This window comes from Macaca nemestrina, chromosome 7, assembly GCF_043159975.1.
Source record: "Macaca nemestrina isolate mMacNem1 chromosome 7, mMacNem.hap1, whole genome shotgun sequence".
In the NCBI taxonomy this organism is placed as follows: Eukaryota; Metazoa; Chordata; class Mammalia; order Primates; family Cercopithecidae; genus Macaca; species Macaca nemestrina.
Window position 1 is genome coordinate 149838811 of NC_092131.1, and position 25409 is coordinate 149864219.

At 40.2% G+C, this 25409-nt stretch overlaps 1 protein-coding gene across 5 annotated transcripts in view; it reads left to right on the plus strand.

The window, feature by feature from the left end:
• LOC105493105 (myosin VA) overlaps positions 1-25409 on the plus strand; it is a 221998-nt gene that overhangs the window by 184885 nt on the left and 11704 nt on the right. For 2 of the 5 annotated variants that reach the window (XM_071066832.1, XM_071066833.1), the window contains exons 30-37: positions 800-880; positions 3904-4102; positions 7123-7197; positions 8781-8874; positions 14816-14962; positions 17411-17565; positions 21951-22040; positions 23675-23825. In XM_071066832.1, coding sequence (XP_070922933.1) covers positions 800-880; positions 3904-4102; positions 7123-7197; positions 8781-8874; positions 14816-14962; positions 17411-17565; positions 21951-22040; positions 23675-23825 — 992 coding nt within the window. The remainder of the gene's footprint in view (positions 1-799; positions 881-3903; positions 4103-7122; positions 7198-8780; positions 8875-14815; positions 14963-17410; positions 17566-21950; positions 22041-23674; positions 23826-25409) is intronic. The other 3 variants (XM_071066834.1, XM_071066835.1, XM_071066836.1) reach the window with 3 other exon arrangements.

Consider the following 25409-nt stretch of genomic DNA (forward strand, 5'->3'; position numbering starts at 1 on the left):
TGGGTTACTAGGGAAACTAAATGAAATAGTACATGTGAAAGAATGTAGAACAGCATCTGACACTGAGCAAACACTCAAAAAATATTATGTTTATATTCTAAGTAGAAAATAAGTGATTACTAACATTATCATAATTACTAATTACACATATTTTTAATAAGATGTGATACATCTCTAATATAGCAGTTTTTCCAGGTCTACAATTAATTTTTGACACAAAAAAGCTTTTAAAAATCATGTCATAAAAGCTGAGAACCTTGGACATGTTCTGATTTATGTTACTGCTATAAGAATTTTTTAAACTGATATTTTTAATGTGGGAAATTATGTTTTATTAAGTTAAAAACGTTCCTACCTAGAAGATTTAAAAATTCATTTTGAAAAATATTATGAAGTTTGCCACACAAAGACAGTAGCTGAAATTTTCATTCTATATGTGTCATAACCTCTAATATAATATGTGATATATTAGATCACTTTGCTAGCCGAATAAAACATCAAAAACAGAACCTCTTTCTCACCTTCCAGTAGTTTCTTATTTTACAGGAAAAGTAACTCTACATCCTTGATTATTTTGCTTTAATTTCTACCCATTTACATGTGATGCTACGTGTTACCATTTTTAAAAATTAACCAAAAATAATTTTTGTGGTAATGTCTTAAAGTTGTCATAATGAATAAAAACAGTCTTATTCACTTATAAAGTGTTGAAATACTGTGTGCTGCTGTTGACCATCGTCACCTCATCACCATCCTCTGTCCTTTTGTGTTTTGCATTGTTGTTCCTTTTGCATGGAAGATCATCTGCTCTGGATTACCGTGAGTTGAATGAGGATGGAGAGCTGTGGCTGGTTTATGAAGGGTTAAAACAAGCCAACAGGTTATATTTGTCTCCTCAAAATGGAATGTTATTAATGTGTTGTTTTTCTTACTAACAGTGGCCTCCTGACTTTCACCTCTGTATTTCTTGTGCATTGATTATCTTCTTGGGTAAATTAGTGTTAGTAATTGTGTTATTTGTCCAAAGCTTTTCAGTAAAACTGAGAACATTCAGCCAAACACCTTTTTTTTTTTTTTTTCTTCAAACGGAGTCTCACTCTGTTGCCCGGGCTGGAGTGCAGTGGTACCATCCCAGCTTACTGCAACCTCTGCCTTCTGGGTTCAACTAATTCTCCTGCCTCAGCCTCCCGAGTAGCTGGGACCACAGGCATGCACCAACATGCCTAACTAATTTTTTGTATTTTTAATAAAGATGGGGTTTCACCATGTTGGCCAGGCTGGTCTCGAACTCCTGACCTCAGGTGATCCGCCCATCTCAGCCTCTCAAAGTACTGGGATTACAGGCATCAGCCACCACACCCGGTCCAAACACCTTTAAAAACCTTCATTGGCCAGGCATGGTGGCTCACGCCTATAATCCCAGCACTTTGGGGGGCTGAAGCAGGTGGATCACGAGGTCAGGAGATCGAGACCATCTGGCTAACACGGTAAAACCCCGTCTCTACTAAAAAAATATATAAAAAATTAGCTGGACGTGGTGGCAGGTGCCTGTAGTCCCAGCTACTCCGGAGGCTGAGGCAGGAGAATGGCGTGAACCCAGGAGGCAGAGCTTGCACTGAGCTGAGATCTCGCCACTGCACTCCAGCCTGGGCGACAGAGCAAGACTCCGTCTCAGAAAAAAAAAAAACCTTCACTACAAGATACTATTAAAGCTAAAATGGATTCATGGTGAATATAAGACACTCCCCTTCAGACACTAAAATTTGTGAATCTCTCTATTCCGAGAGTTAAAAGAAAAACAAAATTTTTCAGTTAGGGCACAAACTATTGGGGAAGAGATTAAGATTTATTACTTAGACAGTGGCTTCTCATATCCTATAGATAAATCTACAGGATATATGTGCCTATGGCAATATGGCTACATTTTTTTTTTTCTTTTCTTTTCCTTTTTTTGACACAGGGTCTTGTTCTGTCACCCAGGCTTGAGTGCAGTAGCATGATTACGGCTTAATTCAGCCTTGACCTCCTGGGCTCAAACGATCGTCCTGCCTCAGCCTCCTGAGTAACTGAGACCACAGGCATGTGCCACCACACTCAGCTAATTTTTTGATTTTTTGTAGAGACAGGGTCTCACTTTGTTGCCCAGGCTGGTGTCAAACTCCTGGGCTCAAACAATCCTGCCTTGGCCTCCCAAAGTGTTGGGATTACAGGAGTGAGGTACTGCGCCCAGCCTACATTCTTATATATTATTATCATGCTGTCTAAAAGCAAGATGAAATGCATGATTTGGCACTCTGTGTGGTTATTATGAAATTCAAATTTGTGAAACAGCAAATCAGGAGAGTTTTCTGCATTGCTATAGCTCAGAATAATTACCCAAATTCAACACGTTAAATATGTTCAGAGGAGAGAAAATAAAATTGAAACAGCAGCACCTTTCTAACACAGACATTCATCTACTCTAGTGATATTTGTCTTTGAACTCTCATTAAAATTCCATTTTAGTGATTAAATTTTTAAAATACTCAAATGTTTGTTCAAGGGGCTTCTGCTTATCTGCTTTGTTTGTTCTCATCATTAACTCTTGTCATTAACTTTGGCGTGTTATTGCTGCAGATCTTTTTAAAATTTTTTAATCACTAAAATATTTTTAGTCCACTGTTAACAGTTTGCTTGCAATAGCATCAGTTTTACTCAGCAGTTGGCAACCAAGGGACTGGAATAAAAGAATGTCTTTTCTTTCTTCATATTAGTTAGTTCTTAACCATAACTTTGCATTTGGAAAAGAGTGACTGTAGAAGCAGGGGTGCGTGGCAAAGGGAGGATGCTCTGACTCTGGTGTTCTCACTGCCAATGCCTGGTCTGCTCTGTGGGCACAGCTGGCTGTATGTTTGCTTGAAGAAGCAATAACCAGTTTGTGGGTCCTATTAATATTTGTGTTCTAAAACCACATCTTGTTAGGATTCTGTTTCTGATATGTACGTTTATGGGGAGAGAGAAGATGACAGATCTAAAATATGTGTAGGAAATTTCAGAACTATTTGTATGAATTTGGGTAAATCTGTATAGATAAGGCTGGAGTGGTGTTTCAGCCTTTCTGTCTTTCAGAATAGGAGTAGAATATAAAAATGGGAAACTGGTCCCACCCTCTGCCTGGAATTAGTAACTCTGTAGTTCTGAAGGCACATTTAGTTAGATTGGAAGTTTGTAATGTTGCCCTTTATAGTGCAGAGTTGTTTTGTGGCAAAGGTGTACTGTCTTTGCTAATTTATAAATGCAAATGGAAGGCAATTAAAGCTGTTTTTTTCAACTGATTTTTTTTTTCACATCCTCATTTCCTATGACCCCCCCCCCTTTTTTTTTTTTTTGAGATGAAGTTTTGCTCTTGTTGCCCAGGCTGGAGTGCAATGGTACGATCTCAGCTTGCTGCAACCTCTGCCTCCTGGATTCAACCAATTCTCCTGCCTCAGCCTCCTGAGTAGCTGGGATTACAGGCATGCACCAACACACCTGACTAATTTTTTCTATTTTTAGTAGAGACGGGGTTTCACTGTGTTGGCCAGTCTCAAACTCGTCATCTCAGGTGATACGCCCGCCTCAGCCTCCCAAAGTGCATGAGCCACCGCACCCGGCCTCCTATGAACCTTTCAAAAGAACTAAAACTCTGCTGATTCTTAGGGCCTCTGAGAACTTTATATAATGCAGAAAGACACAAATGTGAGAGCATCCATTTCTATTTCTGCTTCTTGTTTAAGTTTCTTGACTTTAATCAAGCCAGAAGATATACAGATACTAAAGAGTATCTGTGTTTCCTACTCTTGCAAGTGAACACGATGCCTTACACCCGTTAGGCAGCGACTTGGGGTGTCATCTCCCCTTCCGACCTGTGTGTCCTCTCCACAGGCTCCTGGAATCCCAGCTCCAGTCACAGAAGAGGAGCCATGAGAATGAGGCCGAGGCCCTCCGTGGGGAGATCCAGAGCCTGAAGGAGGAGAACAACCGACAGCAGCAGCTGCTGGCCCAGAACCTGCAGCTGCCCCCAGAGGCCCGCATCGAGGCCAGCCTGCAGCACGAGATCACCCGGCTGACCAACGAAAACTTGGTAAGGAGAGCTGCCGGGTCCACATGCTCCTTAACCTGGCCTGCCCGACAGTCTAGTTTCTTTTTTATCAAACACAGGTTTTTTTCTTGCTGGAAAAACTCACCCCTCTGTATTTGTTACCCCTTTTACTCCAGCAGAGACAGAGTAAGGAAAATACGAATACTTTGGTAGGAAGGAAAAAGGCACGTGCACGAGTTCTATTTATCACAGAAGGCTGAGTGCTCTTAGACCTTCCCTGGAGGCAGACAGCCACCTGGGTGCAGGCTGGGTTTTTGATGGCCTTGAGGCTCAGGTGATCTGTTTCCTCCATTTCAGCTGCAGATCCTCTGCCATCCTAGGAGGTTTATTATGTGATTGTCACAACTGCGACTGGGGACAGGCTTCTTTACCTTTGGTCCCCAAATAGCCACTGAGGCCATGCCAGGCTCCATCTCTAGCAGACAAGTACAGTTAGAGTTGAGGTTGAGAAAGGCAGTTGGCAAAACCAACAGCGGTTTTTGGTTGATGCTGGATGGAGCTCCCACGCCAGGGAGGTGTGTGTTAGGATTCAGGTTTACATATTTTCTGTTATTTTAAACAAAACTTGTATAACAAATGAGGAAATTGTTTTTTTCTCTGTCAGATTCTAAACCCTGGCATGGAGTCGAGTTTTTTCTTTTCTTTTTTTTTTTTTGCCAAAAATATTTTCTAAAATATATCTCTCAGTCACCTAATAACTTTTATTACAGATTTACAGTTTTTTGACAAGTATATTTACTATATTAAAAATCCTTAAAAAGTGGTAATTTCACATTTCTATATAAAGTCTATATTGTAGTGCTAGCCTGATTTTGAGAAAAGTTGTTTAGGATTGATGGTGATTTGTGTCTTTTTTATTTTTTTATTTTTTATTTTTTATTTTTTTTCAGATGAAGTCTCACTCTGTCACCTAGGTTGCTGGAGTGCAGTGGTGTGATCTCAGCTCACTGCAAGCTCTGCCTCCCAGGTTCAAGTGATTCTTCTGCCTCAGCCTCCCAAGTAGCTGGGATTACAGGCATGCAACCACCATGCCTAGCTAGTTTTTTTTTTTTTTTTTGGTATATTTAGTAGAGACAGAGTTTCACCATGTTGGCCAGGTTGGTCTCGAACGCCTGTCCTCAAATGATCCACCCGCCTCAGCCTCCCAACGTGCTGGGATTACAGGCGTGAGTCACCATGCCTCAAGGCTTTTTTTTTTTTTTTTTTTGAGACAGAGTCTCGCTCTGTCGCCCAGGCTGGAGTGCAGTGGCGCGATCTCGGCTCACTGCAAGCTCCGCCTCCCGGGTTTACGCTATTCTCCTGCTTCAGCCTCCTGAGTAGCTGGGACTGCAGGCGCCCGCCACCTCGCCCGGCTAGTTTTTTTTTTTTTATTTTAGTTGAGACGGGGTTTCACCGTGTTCGCCAGGATGGTCTCCATCTCCTGACCTCGTGATCTGCCCGTCTGGGCCTCCCAAAGTGCTGGGATTACAGACTTGAGCCACCGAGTCCGGCCGTCTTTTTTAAATTAACATTTTTAATGACCTATAATAAAATAGTATGAATTTCCTCTGAAGATTTAACAATCTGAATTATCCCTCCATTACTCCATTAGTGATAATTTACATTACAAATAGTTTTCTAGTGTCATTTATTCAACTATCTTTTATATGAATTAAAAGCAAAATGCAAAGCTATTCTTTTCACAGTCTGTCTGTCTGTATGAGGCTCCACTGTGGGAATGAGGGAGGAGGGAATGAGGGAGGAGGGAATGAGGGAGGAGGGAATGAGGGAGGAGGGAATGAGGGAGGAGGGTGGGGGCGGTGTGTGGGCTTTTCTTAAGTGACTGAAATCTCACTAATTTGTGGGGAAATTTTTCTGAATCATAAAATATTTTTGAAGTGTCATTTTACAACACTCAAGTATATTGTTGCTTAAATTATACTAACAATGCTTTGATGACTAAGTATTACCGAATATACTGAAAAATATAATGAGTTGATTGATTGGCATACAAATTCTGTGCTTTAAATTGTTGTTTTAAAATACAAGGTGAAATCGTGAAATAAAGATGCTTCTGGGTGGCAGATTTCCAGGGTTTTTTTCACTAAGTTGGTCAGACATTTCCCTTGCAACCTTGTTTGCAATATTAATTTTCTTGGCAATTTTTCATAGCTAATACAAAAAATAGACTGAGCCCCTATATTCTAAGCTAAGAGAGCCCAGTTAATGAATTTGAGTTTGGGGAAAACCCTTTGTAGGTCAACTGCTTCTCCTGCCATTATTCTGACTACTAATTCAGGAGGATGGATTCAAACATAAGTACAGGAAATGATACACTTTTTCAAAATCATTGTTTTCTTAATCTTAATTGTGCATTTCTGTAAGAAATACTTGAGCAAGATATTAAAGCCCAGCAGGAGACCTGGGCTTAGTGTTCTTGAAACTACCTTGCCCACCTACCTACCACCAACACAAAACACAAAAATGATTTTTCTACCTCATCTAGTGAACAGGCTTCACAGGCCTCCCCCATGCTGTCTTTCAGCGAAGGAAGATGCACAGCTTCCCACCAGCCTCTCCAACTTCACGCGCTAACGTTGCTATTATTGTCACTTTTATTATATTTGCCTCCCCTATTCTTGCCACTGCTGCTGGCAGCAAAAAAAAAAAAAAAAAAAAAAGGGTGCAGCAAATTGTGAGCATCATGCGTGGGGGAGGCTGGGAGTAAAAAGGCAGGAGATTAGAGGAGGGAAATGACAGCCTTATCTGGGCCTGCTAAGTGATGGCATCCTGGCCACAGCCTCTTTCCTTTGATCACACAAGAAACATCTGTACATGTATAATTATAATAGTCTATACTAGAAAGATAAAAGGGTAATGGAAGGTGACAAATCAGAGCCTTTCGAGTATATATAGTTTCACTATTTGTGTTTTAAAATATTTTAAAATTGATTTTGCTGGAAGATAGCATTCCCCTCAAAGACACAGACAAAAACAAATATCCATTGTGCCTGTTTTTTCAGTATTTTGAGGAATTATATGCAGATGAACCTAAGAAGTATCAATCATATCGGATTTCCCTTTACAAGCGGATGATTGTATGTAAAACCATAGTGCTTTTCCACTGTCTTCCTCGCTACTTCTAGCCCTCTGTAACTGAAGAGCACACCGCTGCCTGCCCCCTCCCAGGAAGTCTCTTCAAATTTTTCACGAAACCTGTTTCTCCCCACAGCTGTCTTTTAGCCAGTGGTGTCACCTCTATCAGTGTCCTGAGTCCATTGTCATGTTTGGTTTGTTATTAACACTAGGCTTACAGTGTGATGGAAGCAAAATGTGATTTGAAAGATCACGTAAAATCCAAGAAGCACAACTTAACACTTTGAAGAGATAGCAACTATTCCCTTGAATGGTTGGCCTAGTAGCTAAATCTACTCCTGTCTAAACTGGAAAATGAATATTTGTATTTGGAATGCCTTTCTTCTCCATAACCTGAATAAAAACCACATACATCATTGCTGACTCATAGCCCTTCTAAGCTCTTTCTGAGCCTTCTGTTGTCCACTTTCTTTTTGATTATTGAGTTTTTAACCATGCCTGTCATTTGAGCAAATTCTTTATTAAATAGCCAATAATCATGGACTTTTTTTAACCTTCCTCCTTAAGTGTACTGCTTTTGTTTCTCTTTTTGCATAAAGCATTCATAAACACCCCTTTCTTCTGTATAAGCAAAATTATATCACCTGCAAGATTTTATAGATGCCTTATGCCACTTGCCACTTTGGTCCTAGGTAAACAGACCACTCTTTATCCTGTTCTTTGTGATTATTTTTTTCTTTTCTTTTTTTTTTTTTTTTGAGACAGAGTCTCGCTTAGTCGCCCAGGCTGGAGTGCAGTGGCGCGATCTCGGCTCACTGCAAGCTCCGCCTCCCGGGTTCACGCCATTCTCCTGCCTCAGCCTCCCGAGTAGCTGGGACTACAGGCGCCCGCCGCCTCGCCCGGCTAATTTTTTGCATTTTTAGTAGAGGCGGGGTTTCACAGTGTTAGCCAGGATGGTCTCGATCTCCTGACCTTGTGATCCACCCGCCTCGGCCTCCCAAAGTGCTGGGATTACAGGCGTGAGCCACGGCGCCCGGCCGATTATTTTTTTCAACTTAACTTTTAATTCCCAAAACTTCTGAACTCTTCTTAAGTTTCAAGGCTACTCTTAGAATCTCATAGGGTGGCTCTCATAGAGACAGTGCTTCACACATGGGGAGTGTCAGTTCCTACCTAAGTTCAACCATTCTTCTCACAGACCTTTTTGTGCATTCATGAAAATTTATTTTTGCCTAGTCAGTCCTCCTTTTAAAAAAAGCATTCTACTGGAATAACAATACATTTTACAAAGCATTCAGTTGATTTTCCCACATGGAGTCTACTGGAAAGACTCCGCGGTGAGCCTGCTGTCCATCACGCTGTAAAGGATTTTACTGCGTTGTATATTTTAACATATGGCTTTTATTGTAGCTGCATTTCCCATGCCTGCCAGTTTTAGCCAGGTGGTGGCTCCACCAACGAGCTTTTCTGGAGCTTTTATGTAAAACTAACAGTGTTGTTTCTGTGATATGTGTCTGTTTTCCCTTGATGCATTTTAGAAGACCTGCTTCAATCTTTCTGATATATTTCTCTTTTGGATCTTTAGGATTTGATGGAACAACTTGAAAAACAGGATAAGACGGTCCGTAAACTGAAAAAGCAATTGAAAGTATTTGCCAAAAAAATTGGTGAACTAGAAGGTATTTAAACATGTTTTTATGACAGTTGCTGAGTCTTGGTTTGAGTCTTGGCCTAAAGACTAGTCTTTAGGCTATATAAGTGGCCTAATGAGGTTTGCATGCAAATATTAGGGATAATAACAAAATAGGACTTTTGGCAAACCTAACCTCTGTCAAGTAGAATTTTACATTTTTAGATGAAGAAAAGTGTTCTTTTTCATGGTAGTAATAATTTACAGATTTTACTCTGTAAGCATCTAATGAATATCTTCTATATGCCAGACAATGTGCTAGGCAGTATAGCATAGGAGTTAAGAATGTGGATTCTGGAGTCAGGTTTCTTGGGTTCAAATCCTAGCTCTTCTACTTATTAATCGTATGATATTGGCCAAGTTTCTGAACCTCTGTATGCCTCTACTTTCCCATCTGTTAAATTAGAAAGATAATAGCATCTATCTGACATGGTTTATAAGGATTGAATGAGCTATTAGGTTGGTCCAAAGGCAATTACTTTTAATGGCAGAAACCACAAATGCCTTTGCATCAACCTAATAAGTATATTACACTTAGAAGAGTTATCGACACATAGTAAAAATGCTTCATGCGACTTAGTTATTAGTTACTACTATTCTTAGTATTAGGGATACTAAGATTAGTATGACAGAGTCTGTCCTCAAAGAACTTACAGTCTAATGGGGGAAAAAAAGAGAAGTAAAAAAGAAAAATATAAATTATGATAAAGAAATAAGATTTTAAAAAACATCTCATGATTTCTGTATGATGAAGATGAAAAAACTCCTTGAGAAATAACCAAATATCAGTTGTTGTTATTATTTATATAGAAATGAATCTCATCTTTTCTATTAGTGTGTTTATTTGTTAAGAGTTATAGGTACAGGGATCTAGCAGTGAACAAGACTAAAGCCAAACTCTTTTTTTTTTTTTTTTTTTTGTGACAGAGTCTTACTCTGTCGCTGAGGCTGGAGTGCAGTGGTGCAATCTCGGCTCACTGCAACCTTTGCTTTCTGGGTTCAAGCAATTCTTCTGCCTCAGCCTCCTGAGTAGCTGGGATTACAGGTGCATGCCACCATGCCCAGCTAATTTTTGTATTTTTAGTAGAGACAGGGTTTCACCGTGTTGACCAGGCTGATCTCAAATTCCTGACCTCGTGATCCACCCACCTCAGCCTCCCAAAGTGCTGGGATTATAGGTGTGAGCCACTGCTCCCAGCCTAAAGCCAAATTTTAAGGTTATTTCAGTTTTCTCACTGCTTAAGGGATTTTGAGACACTTTTTGGAATTGCCTTCAAACCTGTGTGAAATGTTGATCATTTTCTCTCATTGTCATTCTGCATCTAATTCTTGCTTGGTTCAAACAGTGAAGATTCCCCATCACTGAGGATGTTCAAAAGAATCTATCATGATTAACTCTAAGTGTGGTTTTCATTCCTCCAACATACCAGGCCTTGTCATAATTGCTCCTTCTGTTTGGTCATCCTGCTTCTCCTGGTTAAGTCCTGCTCAGCCTTTGAGACCAGAGTCATATCCTCAAGAGCAGCCTTTCCTGATTACCCAGACAGACGTTATGATTCAGCTCTCCGTGTACCACAGTTTGGCTGACATCTTTTATGGTCTTCACTATGTCATATTTTTAGCAATTTTTCTGTTTGAATTACTGGCTTCCATAATAGACTCTGAGCTTCCTGAGCATAGGAAACATCTCTATTTCCCTTGGTTTTCACAGCACCTAGCATAGTGTCGACCTATCTCATAGTCATTCCATAAATGTTTGTTGAGTGAATGAGTAAGTTTCAGAAATATTTATAACATGGCAACATCGACATTTACTTTGTAAAGGATATTACTCTATTGGATGTACAAATATTGAAATATTTGTTTAGAAATCAGAAAGATTATTTTATAGTCATACTTTATATATAATCCTTTAGCATTACGTGAGTCATGTATTACATTAAAAATTGAGCCTCTAAATCACACAATCTCACACAAGCTATAATGTCTATTAGCAGAACTTAAAAATCTTTATTCAGAGAACTTTTTGCACTTTGCACTAGTTATATCATGAGATGATAATCAGACAGCAGAGTATTTGCTTGAAAAAAACAGATTTTAAGTGTATTGACATGTGAGATTCTTTTTTTGTTCAACTCCTAATGATTCCTTTGCCATACTTTAGTAAATTTTGATAAACAGAAAAGCCATTCATTATTTTACATAATTTTTTATTAGTTTTCTTTGATATGTATATTTTTAATTGAAGAGACGGGTTAGACTATTTTAAGATATTACTACTCTTAAGCCATTGTCAATCAGAAATCAACCTCATCATTTAAACTATCCAGACAGCTATAAAGCTATCAGTAGCATTTGAGAATAGCAATTCATAGATCAAACAAACATTATAATAGTTCTTAAGAAGAGTTACATTTTGAGTTAAGTGATACATATCTAGAGGATGAAATGAAATAGATTTATGTGACTTGGGCACTTGCTGAGTGCAGTGTCCCTGCTTCTACCCCAAATGAAGAGGATCAAGGTGATACTTTTCATCCTCGTATGTCCCTGTTACACAGAAAGTACGGCCACCTTCTAATAACTAAATGTTGTTTTATACTTTTCTTTAAATGTATTGCAATACACTTAAATCCTTTTGGTTTAAAATAGCGCAACTCTTGCCTCCTCCTACAAGCTACATTTAATTAAGGAGGCTTTTTAAAAAACCAACAGAGACTTTAAAAAAAATGCTAGCATGTATAATTTTTTAGCAGAAACTATATAGCTAAATGAAGAGTGTTTCAAACTTTGATCTGCTTTGTGCTATATTGTCATCCATCTTAATATTCATAGAATCAAGAAATTAAGACCTGAAGGGATTCTAGAAATTAATTATTTCATAACAGGAAAAAACTAAGGCCTGTAAGTGACCCATGTCTGCAGCAGGTGAGATGGCAGGACTAGAACACACACCTTCTGAGGGCCACTGATTTCTCTCCTTTGTGTCAGATTTTCCCACAGAAATTTTCTGCTATTAGGAATTTATCTGATTGTCTCAGACTTGAGATGAAGATCTTCCTGGTGCCAAACTAAAGTAAATTTTTAAAAAACTTTCCAATTTTCTTTCCTTTTTGAGGACAAAATGGTTCCCTCAAGTTTATAAAGAATATAGAAAATGAAACTAGAGTCTTGGTTCAGGCCTTCCTAGAAGAATTGATCACTGGGCTCCTCAGTCCCTTTCTGCTGCTATAACAAAGTACTTGAGACTGGGTGATTTATAAAGAACAGAAATTTATTTCTCCGAGTTCTGAAGGATCAAGGCACTGGCAAGTTCGGAGGATCTGGTTTCTGCTTCCAAGACGGCAGGGGCCTTGTTGCTGGATCCTCCGAAGGGGACGAATGCTGTGTTCTTACATGGCAGAAGGCAGAAGGGCAAAGGGCTTAGCTAGTTGCGTATTTATTTATTTATTTATTTTGGAGGCGGAGTTTTGCTTTCATCACCCAGGCTGGAGTGCAGTGGTGTGATCTCGGCTCACTGCAACCTCTGCCTCCCAGGTTCAAGCGATTCTCCTGCCTCAGCCTCCCAAGTAGCTGGGATTACAGGCATGTACCACCATGCCTGGCTAACTTTTTTTTATTTTTAGTAGAGATGGGGTTTCTCCATGTTGGTTAGGGTGGTCTTGAACTTCTGAACTCAGGTGATCTGCCTGCCTTGGACTCCCAAAGTCCTGGGATTACAGGCATGAGTCACTGTGCCCGGCCAACATTTTATTTTAATTAGTGGATAATACTGCTAAACCAATCAAGGTTATGTTGAACTGACATCTATATTTCATTTGTGAGCTTTGCAAAGACTTAAGTCCCTAGGGAGAAATTCAGAGGCAGAGAGAAAATTTTTAATGAGAGTATGGTAAATTTTATCTGACATTTTTATACAGCACCAAAAATGTCCTGGTTAGAGATTTTGCAAAAGGAAGGTGAAGCTTCCTTTTAAAACATAACTTTCTTAGTAAAAGTATCCATCATATTTCACAAATTCTGAGATGCACAGTGTTTCTCATTTTAACATCTCTGAAATTGGGGTGTATCTTACAATTGTTGATGGATTATAGTTTAGTTGGCAATTTTTTTTAGTGTTACATAAAATACTGTATTTCATAACCGATAGCATCAAAGATTTGATAAATCAGTAGGTTTAAAATATGCTCTTTGGGTTACATGGAGTCCAAATATGTGCATTTATTGATAAACCTGGTGTGTTGAACTTGTTTTCTCCCAGTTTCCCCTTTTGGAGTTGTACATGCAGCTTAAAGTTACTAGTGGCATAGATGGCAGGGGTTTTATTATTTTGTTTTTTACACGCAGCTGCAGGTTTATGATCTGTAGAGGCCACCGTGTGCTGCTTCAGAGGTCCTTGTGGTATTATGTTTAAACTGACACCAGAAATTACATAAAACCAAATAGCTTGAGTCTCCTCTTCTCTTGTATGGAAGAATACACTTTAGAGTTAGTCCCGTGGCTTTCATACTGGATCATGCATATGAAAAACTAGATTATGGGAGATGGCCATAGCCCTGATCTGTCCAATCACAATCTGACCACTCTTTAGATATCATAGTGTTGCTGGATGGTGGTGACTTCACCTAAACCAGATTTTCAGCGCTGATAGTCCCAGTGTGTGCTGCTGCAGCATGAGGTGGACGGTGTGTCACCAGGCTCCGTGCCACATAAGCAAGAGCACTGGCAGGTACTGATGTTCTCTGTGATAACCTCTTCCTGCGGGACTGGCTTCTCAGAACTAACCCAGGAAATTACCCAGAGTGGCACAAGAAGCACTACTGACACCTCGTGGAGTCAGCAATATTAAACTTTCTAATGTTTTTGCATCTGATCTGCATTTTGTTTGAGAGCTATCTCAGAACTCAAACTTAATCTGCCCTTAAACAAATCTCTTAACCACTCTCCCTCCCTGTAGATAAACGGATAAAAAACCTGGTTACTAGCCTGTATCTCCACAGCACCTGTGATAACTCATATGTCCCTTTACTTTTCGTTGGATTTCCCACTCAAGTCTCAATTTTGAGATGAAATTGGAGACCTTTTTTTTGAACCTTTAGCATAATTCTTCTCTAGCTGCTGCCCTTGACAATAGTGACTGTCTTTAACATCTGAAAGCATTGTAAGCCAGTGGTTTTACTTCATTGATTGCAACTTCATAAGTAGAATTTTTAACATTCTATTAAAAAGAAATAAAAAATAATAACATTTAGGAAATCATACTACATAGAGATAGTTTATGTGTTCATAATTTCTCTGGGAATGTGGGTGGCAGGAGAAAATTAGGTCTTTGCCATATGAGTCCTTTGTGAAAAATAATACATTTTGGACCAAGTGGTATGAAGAAACACTCTTCTACCAGCTATCTGTATGTGTTTTGAACTGATTGTAATAATACATTTAAAGTAAATATTCTTGTGCTTTTAACGACTAAAGTCATTGAGCCAAGAGCAAGGGGGAATTGTTTCTGCTCCTTCTGCCCCTTTGTAGGATACTGATTGTTCCTCCTGTGAATTAAAGTCAAAATATGTTTAATCATTTCTGATTAGTATCAATTAATTAACAAATCTGTTAAACCACTTACTTTTTGGACATTTAATCTTATTAAAAAGTAAACCTTATTACATAAAAAAGGTTTTGGATCATGTACGGTTATTTGATGTTAATTTACAGTTAGGCAGGTGTGGCTTTCAGAGTAAGATTACCATATAATTTTGCCATCTGTTCACCCAATTTTAACGAAAAAAAATTATTTTAAGAGGAGGCAATTAAGTGGCAAATATGGCAAGTTTCAGTTGTTGTAGAATGCATTCAAAATTATAGGAACTTGGAGACCTCTCATGTTTTTTATATGGAAAACATTTTCTTCTCCTTTCTTAATTCTCATAAAGTGGGCCAGATGGAGAACATATCCCCAGGACAGATCATTGATGAACCCATTCGACCAGTCAACATTCCCAGGAAAGAAAAGGATTTCCAAGGAATGCTGGAATACAAGAAGGAGGATGAGCAAAAACTTGTTAAGAACCTGATTCTGGGCAAGTATTTTCTGCATTGGATAAAAGTTCCTCTGGCACATGGGTCAATGGTGGGAAAAACTAGTCTCTAATTTTTGAGATATTCAGCATAGGTTTCATTAGACATCATCATGTACCATGTATTCTAGTGTTGCAGTAGTGTTCTGACCACACCAAGCACTTTCAGTCCAACTGCAGGGACACATGCCTCAGACCCACCTACAAGGATTGCTCAAGATCAGGTCTTCTCAGCCCTGGCTGCACATTAGAATCACCTGGAAGCTTTGACCCATACTGATGTATCTCTCCCTCTTGCCCAGTTAAATAAAAATCTCTATAGAGAAGAACCTGGCAATGTCTAGTACTTTAAAAGAAAAAAAAAAAAAAAAAAGGAAGGAAGGAAGGAAGGAAGGAGGGAAGGAAGGGCGGAAGGAAGGAAGGAAGGAGGGAAGGAATGAAGGAAGGAAGGAAGGACGGAAGGAAGGAAGGACGGAAGGAAGGAAGGCTGAAGGAAGTACGGAAGGAAGGAAGGCAAACAAACCCCTCAAGGTCGGCCTCGGGAACATAGCAAGACCGCATCTCTCCAAAGAAAAAGAAAAAAATTACCCAGGTGTTGGTGCATGCCTGTAGTCCTAGCTACTCAAGAGGCTAAGGTGGGAGGATCATGTAAGCCCAGGAGTTCAAGACTACAGTAAGCTATAACTATACCACTGCACTCCATCCTGGGTTACACAGCAAGAGTCTGTCTCAAAAATAAAAATAAAAAGCTTAAGAGATTCTCAAGTGTAACCACAGTTGAGCACAACTGCTCTAGGCCATTTAGGTTCCCGAATTTCAGTTTTTCCTTACTCCCCTAGAAAGGTTTGCAACTAAATAGGTCAAGTACAGCAGTGTAATAATAGGGAAGAAACAAAAAAAGGAAAAGATTCTAACAAAGGAAGGAATGGATAGAACAAATGAGATGGGAGTGGAAAAAGCATTTCAGAATAGCACACTGCCTTTAAGATTGGATCTGAGCCCACCGGCTTTGCAAGAAGACTTTTTAGAGGGTGGTGGTAAATGATTAGAGTGCACACCTGTAAGCTGTGAAGTGAAAATCCTAAAAACCTCTCCTTTCAGCCTTTGCACAGCATTCCTCCCGCCAGGTGCCAAGGTGACAGCAATGGGGTTGGCACTTATACCTGATTGAATGTTCCTGGCATTAAACTTAGTACTATATATAGTTGCAAAGGTGCTTAAGTTTCAACATGAATTTCATTTAGCAAAAATGTTAAGGAGCCACTGGTTTTTAAGCACAGAATTAACAGATTTATCAATTCAGCAAATGTCTAATGAACTCTTATGTGCCAAGCATTTTCTAGGTAATGAGCAAAGTGAAGTACCCAGTCTTACAGAGTTTACATTCCAGTGGAGAAATAAAGAAAACAAAATAAACAAATATATGATGGAATAAAAAGAAAGAGTGAAGGCAGGTGTACTGGTTTGTGTAAAATTGTCAGGAAACACTCTTTGGTAAGGTGATCTTTGGACAGACACCAAAGGAAGTAAGCGAACAAGTCATGCTAATATCTGAGGAAAGAACATTCAAGGCAGAAAAACAGTAAGCACGTAGGCCCTGGGCGGGGAGCATACCTGGCATGTTTAACCAACAGCAAGGAGACCCATTTGACTGGAGCAGAGTGAGCTGGAGTGAGGAAGGGGAATAGGGCCAGATCCCATGGACTATGGTGAGGATTTGGGCTTTTATAAATGCATGACATGAGAAGCTGCTTGAAGGATTCTCAGAACAAAAGTGACATGATCTGACCAACATTTTCTGAAAGAATGGTTCTGATTGTTGTATGGAAAATGCACTACTGGGGAGCGAGAGATGAATTAGGGAGGCCAGTTAGGGAGCTATTGCAGCAGCCTAGCAGGAGATGATGGTGGCCTCCATGGGACGTCTGTAGCTGGTAGAAGCAGTGAGAAGTAGCTGGATTTTGGACGTATTTTGTAGATAGAACCAACAGGGTTTGTTGATGGATTGGATATGTGGTACAAGAAGAGAAAGGAGTCAAAAATGAGGATGAGGTTTGTAATTTAGGGTACTGGAAGACTGGAGCTGCCATTTATTTACTAAGATGGGGACAACTTCCAAAAAAGGAGGTTCCTTAGGGAAGCAAGAGTTTGGTTTGGGAGAGGCTTAGTTTCATGTGCCTGAGTAGAGTTGTCAAGAAGGCGGTTGATAGTGAGACTGGAGTTCAAGGGAAAAGTCAGCGTAGGAGATACCAGTTTGGGAGTTGTCATATTAGACATGCCCCACACTCCAGAATTTTTCTGCTTAAAGAGCTATTAAAATACACTTTTTATAATACCTACTTACCTTGAATGATGGAACTCTTACATGACAACTGTGCTTTTATATCTCACAATGCATGCCTTGTGAAAATTTTCCATGTTATATAAAATTATTATTTTTTCTTTTTTTAGAACTGAAGCCACGTGGTGTAGCAGTCAATTTGATTCCAGGATTACCGGCATATATCCTGTTTATGTGTGTTCGACATGCTGACTACCTGAATGATGATCAGAAAGTAAGGTCGTTGCTAACATCAACAATTAACAGCATCAAAAAAGTATTGAAGGTCAGTTCCTGTTCAACAAAATTCTCATCATGAATTGTTAATGATGACAGAATCTGCACTGATTGCTTTTCCTTCCTTAGAGTTTAGCTAAGTTGCTTGTTACTAACTTTCCAATTTTTATTTACTTATGTATCTATTTTGAGCCAGGGTTTTGCTATGTCACCTAGGCTGAAGTACAGTAGTGCAATCTCAGCTCAACTGCAGCCCCAGTGCAACCCCAGGATCAAGCGATCCTTTCAGCTCAGCCTCCCAAGTATCTGAGACCACAGTTGTACGCCACCACGCCCAGCTAATTTTTTATGTTTTGTAGAGACAGGGTCTCACTGAGTTGCCCAGGCTGGTCTCTAATTCCTAGGCTCGAGTGATCCTCCCCCTTCAACTTCCCAAAGTACTGAGATTACAGGCGTGAGCCACTGCACCCAGCCACTTTTCAGTCTTGAGTGAAAACTTCCACTGGAGGAAATGTTCTTCCTTGAACATGTCTGTCTGCCTTCTTTCAAAACAGGGCTCAAGTTGAACAGTAATCAAAATCAACTTGACATAACTGCATTTAATTGTGCAGTAAACTAAGTTTATTCATGGACAGATATAGTTTGAGGTTTTACTTAGAACTAAAAAATATTTAGTAGAGTTCATATATACAGGGAATGTGATGCTGAAATTAAAATAGATGTTAAATAAGTTTAAGATACGGCTCATTCATATAAAAAGATGTCTGATAAAACATTACAATTTTTCTTCCAACTTTTTCTCCACCTCGCCCCATAATTTTCCCTGTTACCTAAAATGCCTGGTTCCATGTGGGAAGCAACACACAGATGCTAATCAGAGAGGAGACTTGGAAAAGACAGCAAAGTTATATAACTGAGCAGAAAGCCTACACAACTCAGTAGTCACTGAGTCACCTTGCATAATCCCCCTCTTGACCCCCTCCAGAGAAACAGTGAGCACAGGCTTAGTTTTAACTCAGTGTTGCTGTGAGGAGCTAAGATCATGTGTTCCAGGTACTTTGCTTTCGGATTATCAAACTTAATGAGAGCTTTTAGGGTAAAGATAAGTGGATAGTCAGCATGCCACTCTTTCAAATCTAAGACTTCTTTTATGAACTTAAAAAAAAATTAGGTAAAACATACATAACATAAAATTTGCCATATTCACCATTTTTAAGTGTACAGTTATGTGGCATTAAATGTGTTCACACTGTTGTACTGCTATCACCACCATCCATCTCCAGAGCTTTTTCATTCTCCCCAACTGAAACACAGTACCCATTAAATGCTAACTCCCCATTCCTCCCTCCGTCAGCCCTGGGGAGCAAACTTTTGATAAATGCTGGTTCTCTGTTGGTCCCTATTGTGCAGATACTTTCTGTAGTTAACATTCTACAGTGGTTACTAAAGCATGGAGTTTCTGAAGATTTAACAGTTAAAAGTTGATGAATGTCTTCCCAACATAACTCATTTTATTTTGAGTGCGTTGATGCAATATTGTACTTAGATAAACTACAAGTTTTGCTACTTGTTAGGCCAACTCCTAGAAAGAGAAAAAACTAAATCATAAAGTTTTCTTTCTCTCATCATAATTGCAAGAAGATACTTATCTGGTTTGACTATTGTACCAAATTCTGTAAAGATTAAAAGTGAGTGGGCACTAGAACATAACACTCTTTAATACCATTTAAAATTAATGTGCATTTGTCTCACATCCCAGTTTTCAATTGTATATTTGTGTTGCATACCTGTTTCAACTTTGGCAGCTGGTTTTTTGCCATCGGCCCTAAGCAGCGTAACTAGCCGAAGATGTGTAGAGAATCCGTAGTTTTTAGCTTATGATCTTTTCTAATAAATCAAAAACTGCAAATAGCTTTGAGTTCAACTTGTTTTTCCTATGGGGTAGAGTAGGAACTAACATGGATTTATTAATTTTGATCAAATACAGCTTGTTTATTGCAAAAAATATTACTTCAACAAACTCAATCTAGTAACCTCTCTTAGGTAAAGAATTGGCATTCTATTTTAATGTTTTTTTAATTTCCAAAGAAGCAAATGTTCTTTTATTTTGAAGTAATATAGAGTATCTCATTTTCATGAGGACAGAGGATACCCTTAGTGTTCAAATTGTATTTGTTGAGTTATTTTGTTTAAAAGTGAGCTGGGTGCTGTGGCTCATGCCTGTAATCCCAGCACTTTGGAAGGCAGAGGTGGGAGGACTGCTTGAGCCCAGGAAATTGAGACCAACCCTGACAACACTGTGAGACCCCATCTCTACAAAACATAAAAAAATTAGCCAAGCATGGTGACGTGTTCCTTCAGTCCCAGCTACTTGGGAAGCTGAGGTAGGAGGATCGCTTGAGCCTGTGAGGTCAAAGCTGCAGTGAGCCATGATCACACCACTGCACTCCAGCCTGGGCGACAGACAGAGTGAGTCTCTGTCTCCAAAAAAAAAAAAAAGTGGCTTAGCAAAGGCTGGAGCCCACTAATGAAAACAGATGCTGGATTATTTCTAGAATGAAGTCTTCTCCTTAGGTTTTAATCACCTTTATCTGGTAACTGTTTAGTATACGTGCCGTTACATCCAGCTGGGACTATTCTGAGGATCTCTGCAGTTTGATTTGTGTAGACGTCAGTGAAGACAGTCTAGATTGGTGCTTTAGTGACGCTCTCCCATAGCCTGACAATGACCAGCATATTTTCCCAATCTGCATTCATTGCTTTTGTCAGCTTAGCCCAGAGCCTCCGCTAGGAACAGTTGTAATCCAGATTTTTGGAAGAGGCAGAGTTATTTTTAGTCAAATCTGCACTTAAACTGTAGGATGATTTTCCGTGTTTGGGAATGTAATAAAATTGTATTTACTGGCAGTAAATAATTTATTATTTTATTTATTTTATTCACAGTCCTCTGACATTGGAAGACTACATAGCTAGGTCTTTCAGATATTTACTTAGTGGTAAAGTCAGGACCTGAGTTTAGTAATTCTGTCTCAGCTGAAAAGACTTAGTTAGGTTTGATATCCTCTAGGATTTTTTTTCTTAAAAGTCTTTTTAGGGGAGTATTCTACAAAATTCAAGGGTGCTTTGTACTTTCTTAAAAAGGTGATTTTATTTATGTAAAAAAAAAGATGAGAAACCCATCTTTCCCCATGATATATCCTGTGCACGTTTACTGCATAAAGCCACTACCAAGAAACCAAAGGCAGGTATTCTCACACAGCTTCTAAGAACCTGGGTTTTGTTGTGATATGGTAGTAGAGTTATTGGAATATATTATTTCATGCAAAAAAAAAAAATGAGCTTCTAAGACCATTTAGTGCTAGGCACCTGTCCTAGGTAAACTATTCTGGTTTTCCTTTGCAAAGTTTTCTGAGAAAAAGTGTAGGCAAACATTGATATTTCTGTGACTTCCCATATATAAACTGGGATTAGTTCATCCAAATGGTTTAGTTGACAAATGCATGGTCCTTCCAAGTATGTCTGCCATGAAGCTTCTGGGAAGTATTCCCAGCCCTCACAGCTTTTTCAGGCACAATGAGTCTCTCTTCTTCCTGCCACGGTAGCCCAGTCCTGGTGAAGAGCCAACCAGCTTTCCCCTGACTGTACTGCTCATCGCAGGACTTCCTCCATCTCATCTCTGGATTCACAGCTCAGAAATTTTGTCTTACCCTTGACAAGATGTTTAATCTAGTCTGGGTTTAAGTGCTTCAAATTCTCTATCACAATATTAGTTATTCCTCTTTCTGCTTTTAGTTCTGACTCCCATCATTAACCCCAAGACGGACATGAGGTTGGGTCAGCGGTGGCTAGGTGAATTTTTTTTTTTTTTTTTTTTTTTTTTGAGATAGAGTCTTGTTCTGTCTCTAGGCTGGAGTGCAGTGGCGCAATCCTGGCTCACTGCAATCTCCGCCTCCTGGACTTAAGTGATTCTTCTACCTCAGCTTCCCAAGTAGCTGGGATTACAGGCATGTGCCAGCATGCCCAGCTAATTTTTGTATTTTTGGTAGAGATGGGGTTTCACCATGTTGGCCAGGCTGGTCTCGAACTCCTGACCTCAGGTGATCCACCCACCTCGGCCTCCCAAAGTGCTGGGATTACAGGTGTGAGCCACCGCACCCGGCCAGGTGAATTTTTTTCTGCTTAAAGGAACAGCTAAATTCACATCAGTTTAATTTTCTATGCCAAAAAAGTGAATGGTAAGCAAAGCAACAACTAATGAACCTGGTGGCTGACATTCTGCTAGCAATGACATAAGACTTTACAATTGTAATGTGATCTATTTTTATAATTGTTTATAATGGTAACTGAAAGAAATGGGTCTTTTGGTATCTGTTCAATTTTTTTTAGGTTATTTCCCTAAGGAAAAGGCAAATTTAGAATTATTCTCTCTTTCAGAAAAGAGGTGATGATTTTGAAACCGTCTCCTTCTGGCTCTCTAACACATGCCGATTTTTGCACTGCTTGAAGCAGTACAGTGGAGAAGAGGTGAGAAAACCTTGATTACAAAACCAGCATGCTATACTTTCTCTGACCTTTTTAAGGAAAAATTTAAAAGCACAAAATGTTTAACCATTTCTTTATTTAGAAACCCAAATTCAGAGGTGGCTTGGAAGTTCATTGCTTTGTTCAATGTTCACTCTCTATGAAACAGTGATTTGGAGAATGACAGCTTCTTCTTTACATTATGAGAAAGCATAGAGAAAATAAAATGAGCATTGGTCAGTGAATAGTTACCAGAAGTGAAACTTTTTGTCAGTATGTTTTAGTGGGCATTTCAAGAGCTAGTATCAGAATAGTGAACTATTTAAAGAAACTAATCAATTTTGGCTTGCCACAATACCTTAAAAGGTGATCAAAGATCATGTCTTTCAATTTGTCCAAAAAAATCTCTATTGTTTTTGTTTGTAGGGATGTGTTCATTAGTTGTTTGATAGACTTCAAATATTTCAAAACTATGTAGAATGTTAATAATGATCATTAAGGGCTGCTTAGTATGTGTCAGACAGCACTTACTATACATGATGTTATTTATGATCATTAATTCTTACAGCATCTCTGTGAGGTAGGAATTATAGCCCACTTTTACAGATGAGGAAGCCAAGGCTCACTGGGGCTCATTGATTTGCCCAAGTCCTCTTGGCCACAAGGAGCAGAGCTGGGATCCTGGATCTGGCACCGCTGAGGGCCCATGACCCTAACCAACTGCCCTCCATGCCTCCCATCCCTTTGCCAGGAGGGCAGCAGAGAAGGTGCCCAGCAGCATTTCCCGAGCACCCCAAGACCCAGGCCTGTCCTGGCAGATGATGGGAAACACAGAGATGAGCAAGGCCTGGTCCTTGAGAAGACGGGGCCAACAGACCAGAATCCCCCTGAGGGGTTGTTGACTGCATCCTGTCAGTCCCCACTTTTGGACCAGTCATTAAGTAGGTGGTAAGGAGGCAGATGCTTGGCTGTGGGGAGAATCCTCAAAGTAAGCACTTGCCTTTATCAGGTAGCGTCAGGCAAGCAACGTGTTAAACTGCAAAATGACTGGAAAAAGGGCCGCCCATTCAGTTCCATTTTAACAGATACCACCAAAGATTCCCTTCTAACCTCTGACTGAAAACCATGGTGTGGGTACCACGAAATAGAGTAAAGGGAACTTTTTGTATGTATTCACCAGTCTCTGTAGAAATTGGTCTATTTCAAGATTATATATGTCCTTTGGGTGTAGTTTTTGAGAACAGGACTATAATGAACTGAAGTTAAGAGATTAGTACTCTAGATAATTTAGTGTTTGACAGTAAGCCTGCTGTTTCAGAAGTGAAACACCTTTTTATTTTATTTTATTTTTTTAGTTAAGTTCCTCCAACTTGTTTCATTGACATTGCTGTTGGGAAGACTTAAATGCTAGGTTGCCAAGTTTAGGTATTGTTGAAAAGCTAGTAAGAAGTGGAGGGGGGGTGTGATGGAAGCGAACAAACACACGTCAGCATTGCAGAATGTCAGTCCTGGCATTTTAGTGGGGAAGCTCCTTGGAGAGCAGAAAAGAGCATGAAGATGCTGATCAAATCGGAGATAGTTAAACTGAAGAGACAGGTTACTTCACGTGTATCATTAACTTTGCATTATGACTCTAGGGCTTTATGAAGCACAACACATCTCGCCAGAATGAACACTGCCTCACCAATTTTGACCTGGCTGAGTATCGGCAGGTGCTGAGTGACCTGGCCATTCAGATCTACCAGCAGCTCGTGCGGGTGTTAGAGAACATCCTTCAGCCAATGATTGGTAAGGCCAGGGCCCCATTGGGCATTGCAGCCTGCCTATCATTCGTGCCCATCAATAAGTAGCCTCCAGGGGCACATGTTTCAGGGCAGCTATTCATTTGGGGAGCATAAAGTAGTAAGATACAGGGCTAAAATTAGCCAAGGAATCCCAGAAACCCAGCCATAATTAACTGGGATGCATGAAAATCACTGCTTCCACAAGACTGAAACAGTAGTTTCTGGCTTCCTTCCCTAATGTTTAATGTTTAAATTCAGTTTAATGCATTGAATTTTAAAAAATTGTTTTAAGTTACCAAACACTGTTATCTTCTGGCAAATTATCAGCAGCCTCTCTTTTTTTTTTTTTTTTTGAGTCGGAGTCTCGCTCTGTCGCCCAGGCTGGAGTGCAGTGGCCGGATCTCAGCTCACTGCAAGCTCCGCCTCCCAGGTTCACGCCATTCTCTTGCCTCAGCCTCCCGAGTAGCTGGGACTGCAGGCACCAGCCACCATGCCCGGCTAATTTTTTGAATTTTTAGTAGAGACGGGGTTTCACTGTGTTAGCTAGGATGGTCTCGATCTCCTGACCTTGTGAGCCACCCACCTCAGCCTCCCAAAGTGCTGGGATTACAGATGCCAGCACTGCGCCCAGCCTATCAGCAGGCTCTTAAGGCTACTTCCAGCTACACTTTCTTTCCCTATCCATGCATTTTCCATGTTTCCACAACTTCTTCATTTCCCTTCTGTGGGCTCATAGTGTTTCCTTTGCTTTCATAGGCCACAGTTAACTAGCTATTTGAGACATCAAAAGCTGAGGAAGCCATGGGAGATGGCAATGTTTTCTTCAGATGTCCCTTAAAAAGTCAGTAAAGCACCCTAGGTCGGCGAAAATATAGGAGGTAACACAGATACCAAGAAGGTCAGCTTCAGCCAATTTTTCTGTTGCTTTGCCTGTTTCTATTGGCTGAATAAGAAGTTTACCTGGACCAGGTGCGGTGGCTCACGCCTGTAATCCCAGCAGTTTGGGAGGCCGAGGCAGGCGGATCATGAGGTCAGGAGATCGAGACCATCCTGGCTAACATGGTGAAATCCCGTCTCTACTAAAAATACAAAAAATTAGCTGGGCGTGGGGCTGGCGCCTGTAGTGCCAGCTACTTGGGAGGCTGAGGCAGGAAAATGGTGTGAACCCGGGAGGCAGAGCTTGCAGTGAGCTGAGATTGCGCCACTGCACTCCAGCCTGGGCGACAGAGTGAGACTCCGTCTCAAAAGAGAAAAAAAAGAAGTTCACCTCAAAGAAGCCCCAATCTAAATCCTTACCCCCATCTCCCAGTCATTTAACAGCAACAACAAACGTGCCAGTTCTAGGGAATCTATGTTTAGCACAATTAAATAGCAAGATGAACCAGACGTGGCCTTTGCTCTCAAGGGACTCACAGGGAGTGGACATCTCAGAAACATTCTAGGGGAGGCATAAGCCAAATGCTAAGAGAGCACAACAGGGAAGCAGCCAGGCCACAGGTGAGAAGACAAATCCTGGGAGACGGAGGTCAGCCCAAGGGCCCACTGCTATTGTGGAAGCCCAGAATAAGGAAGGGCCCAGCTCTCCAGC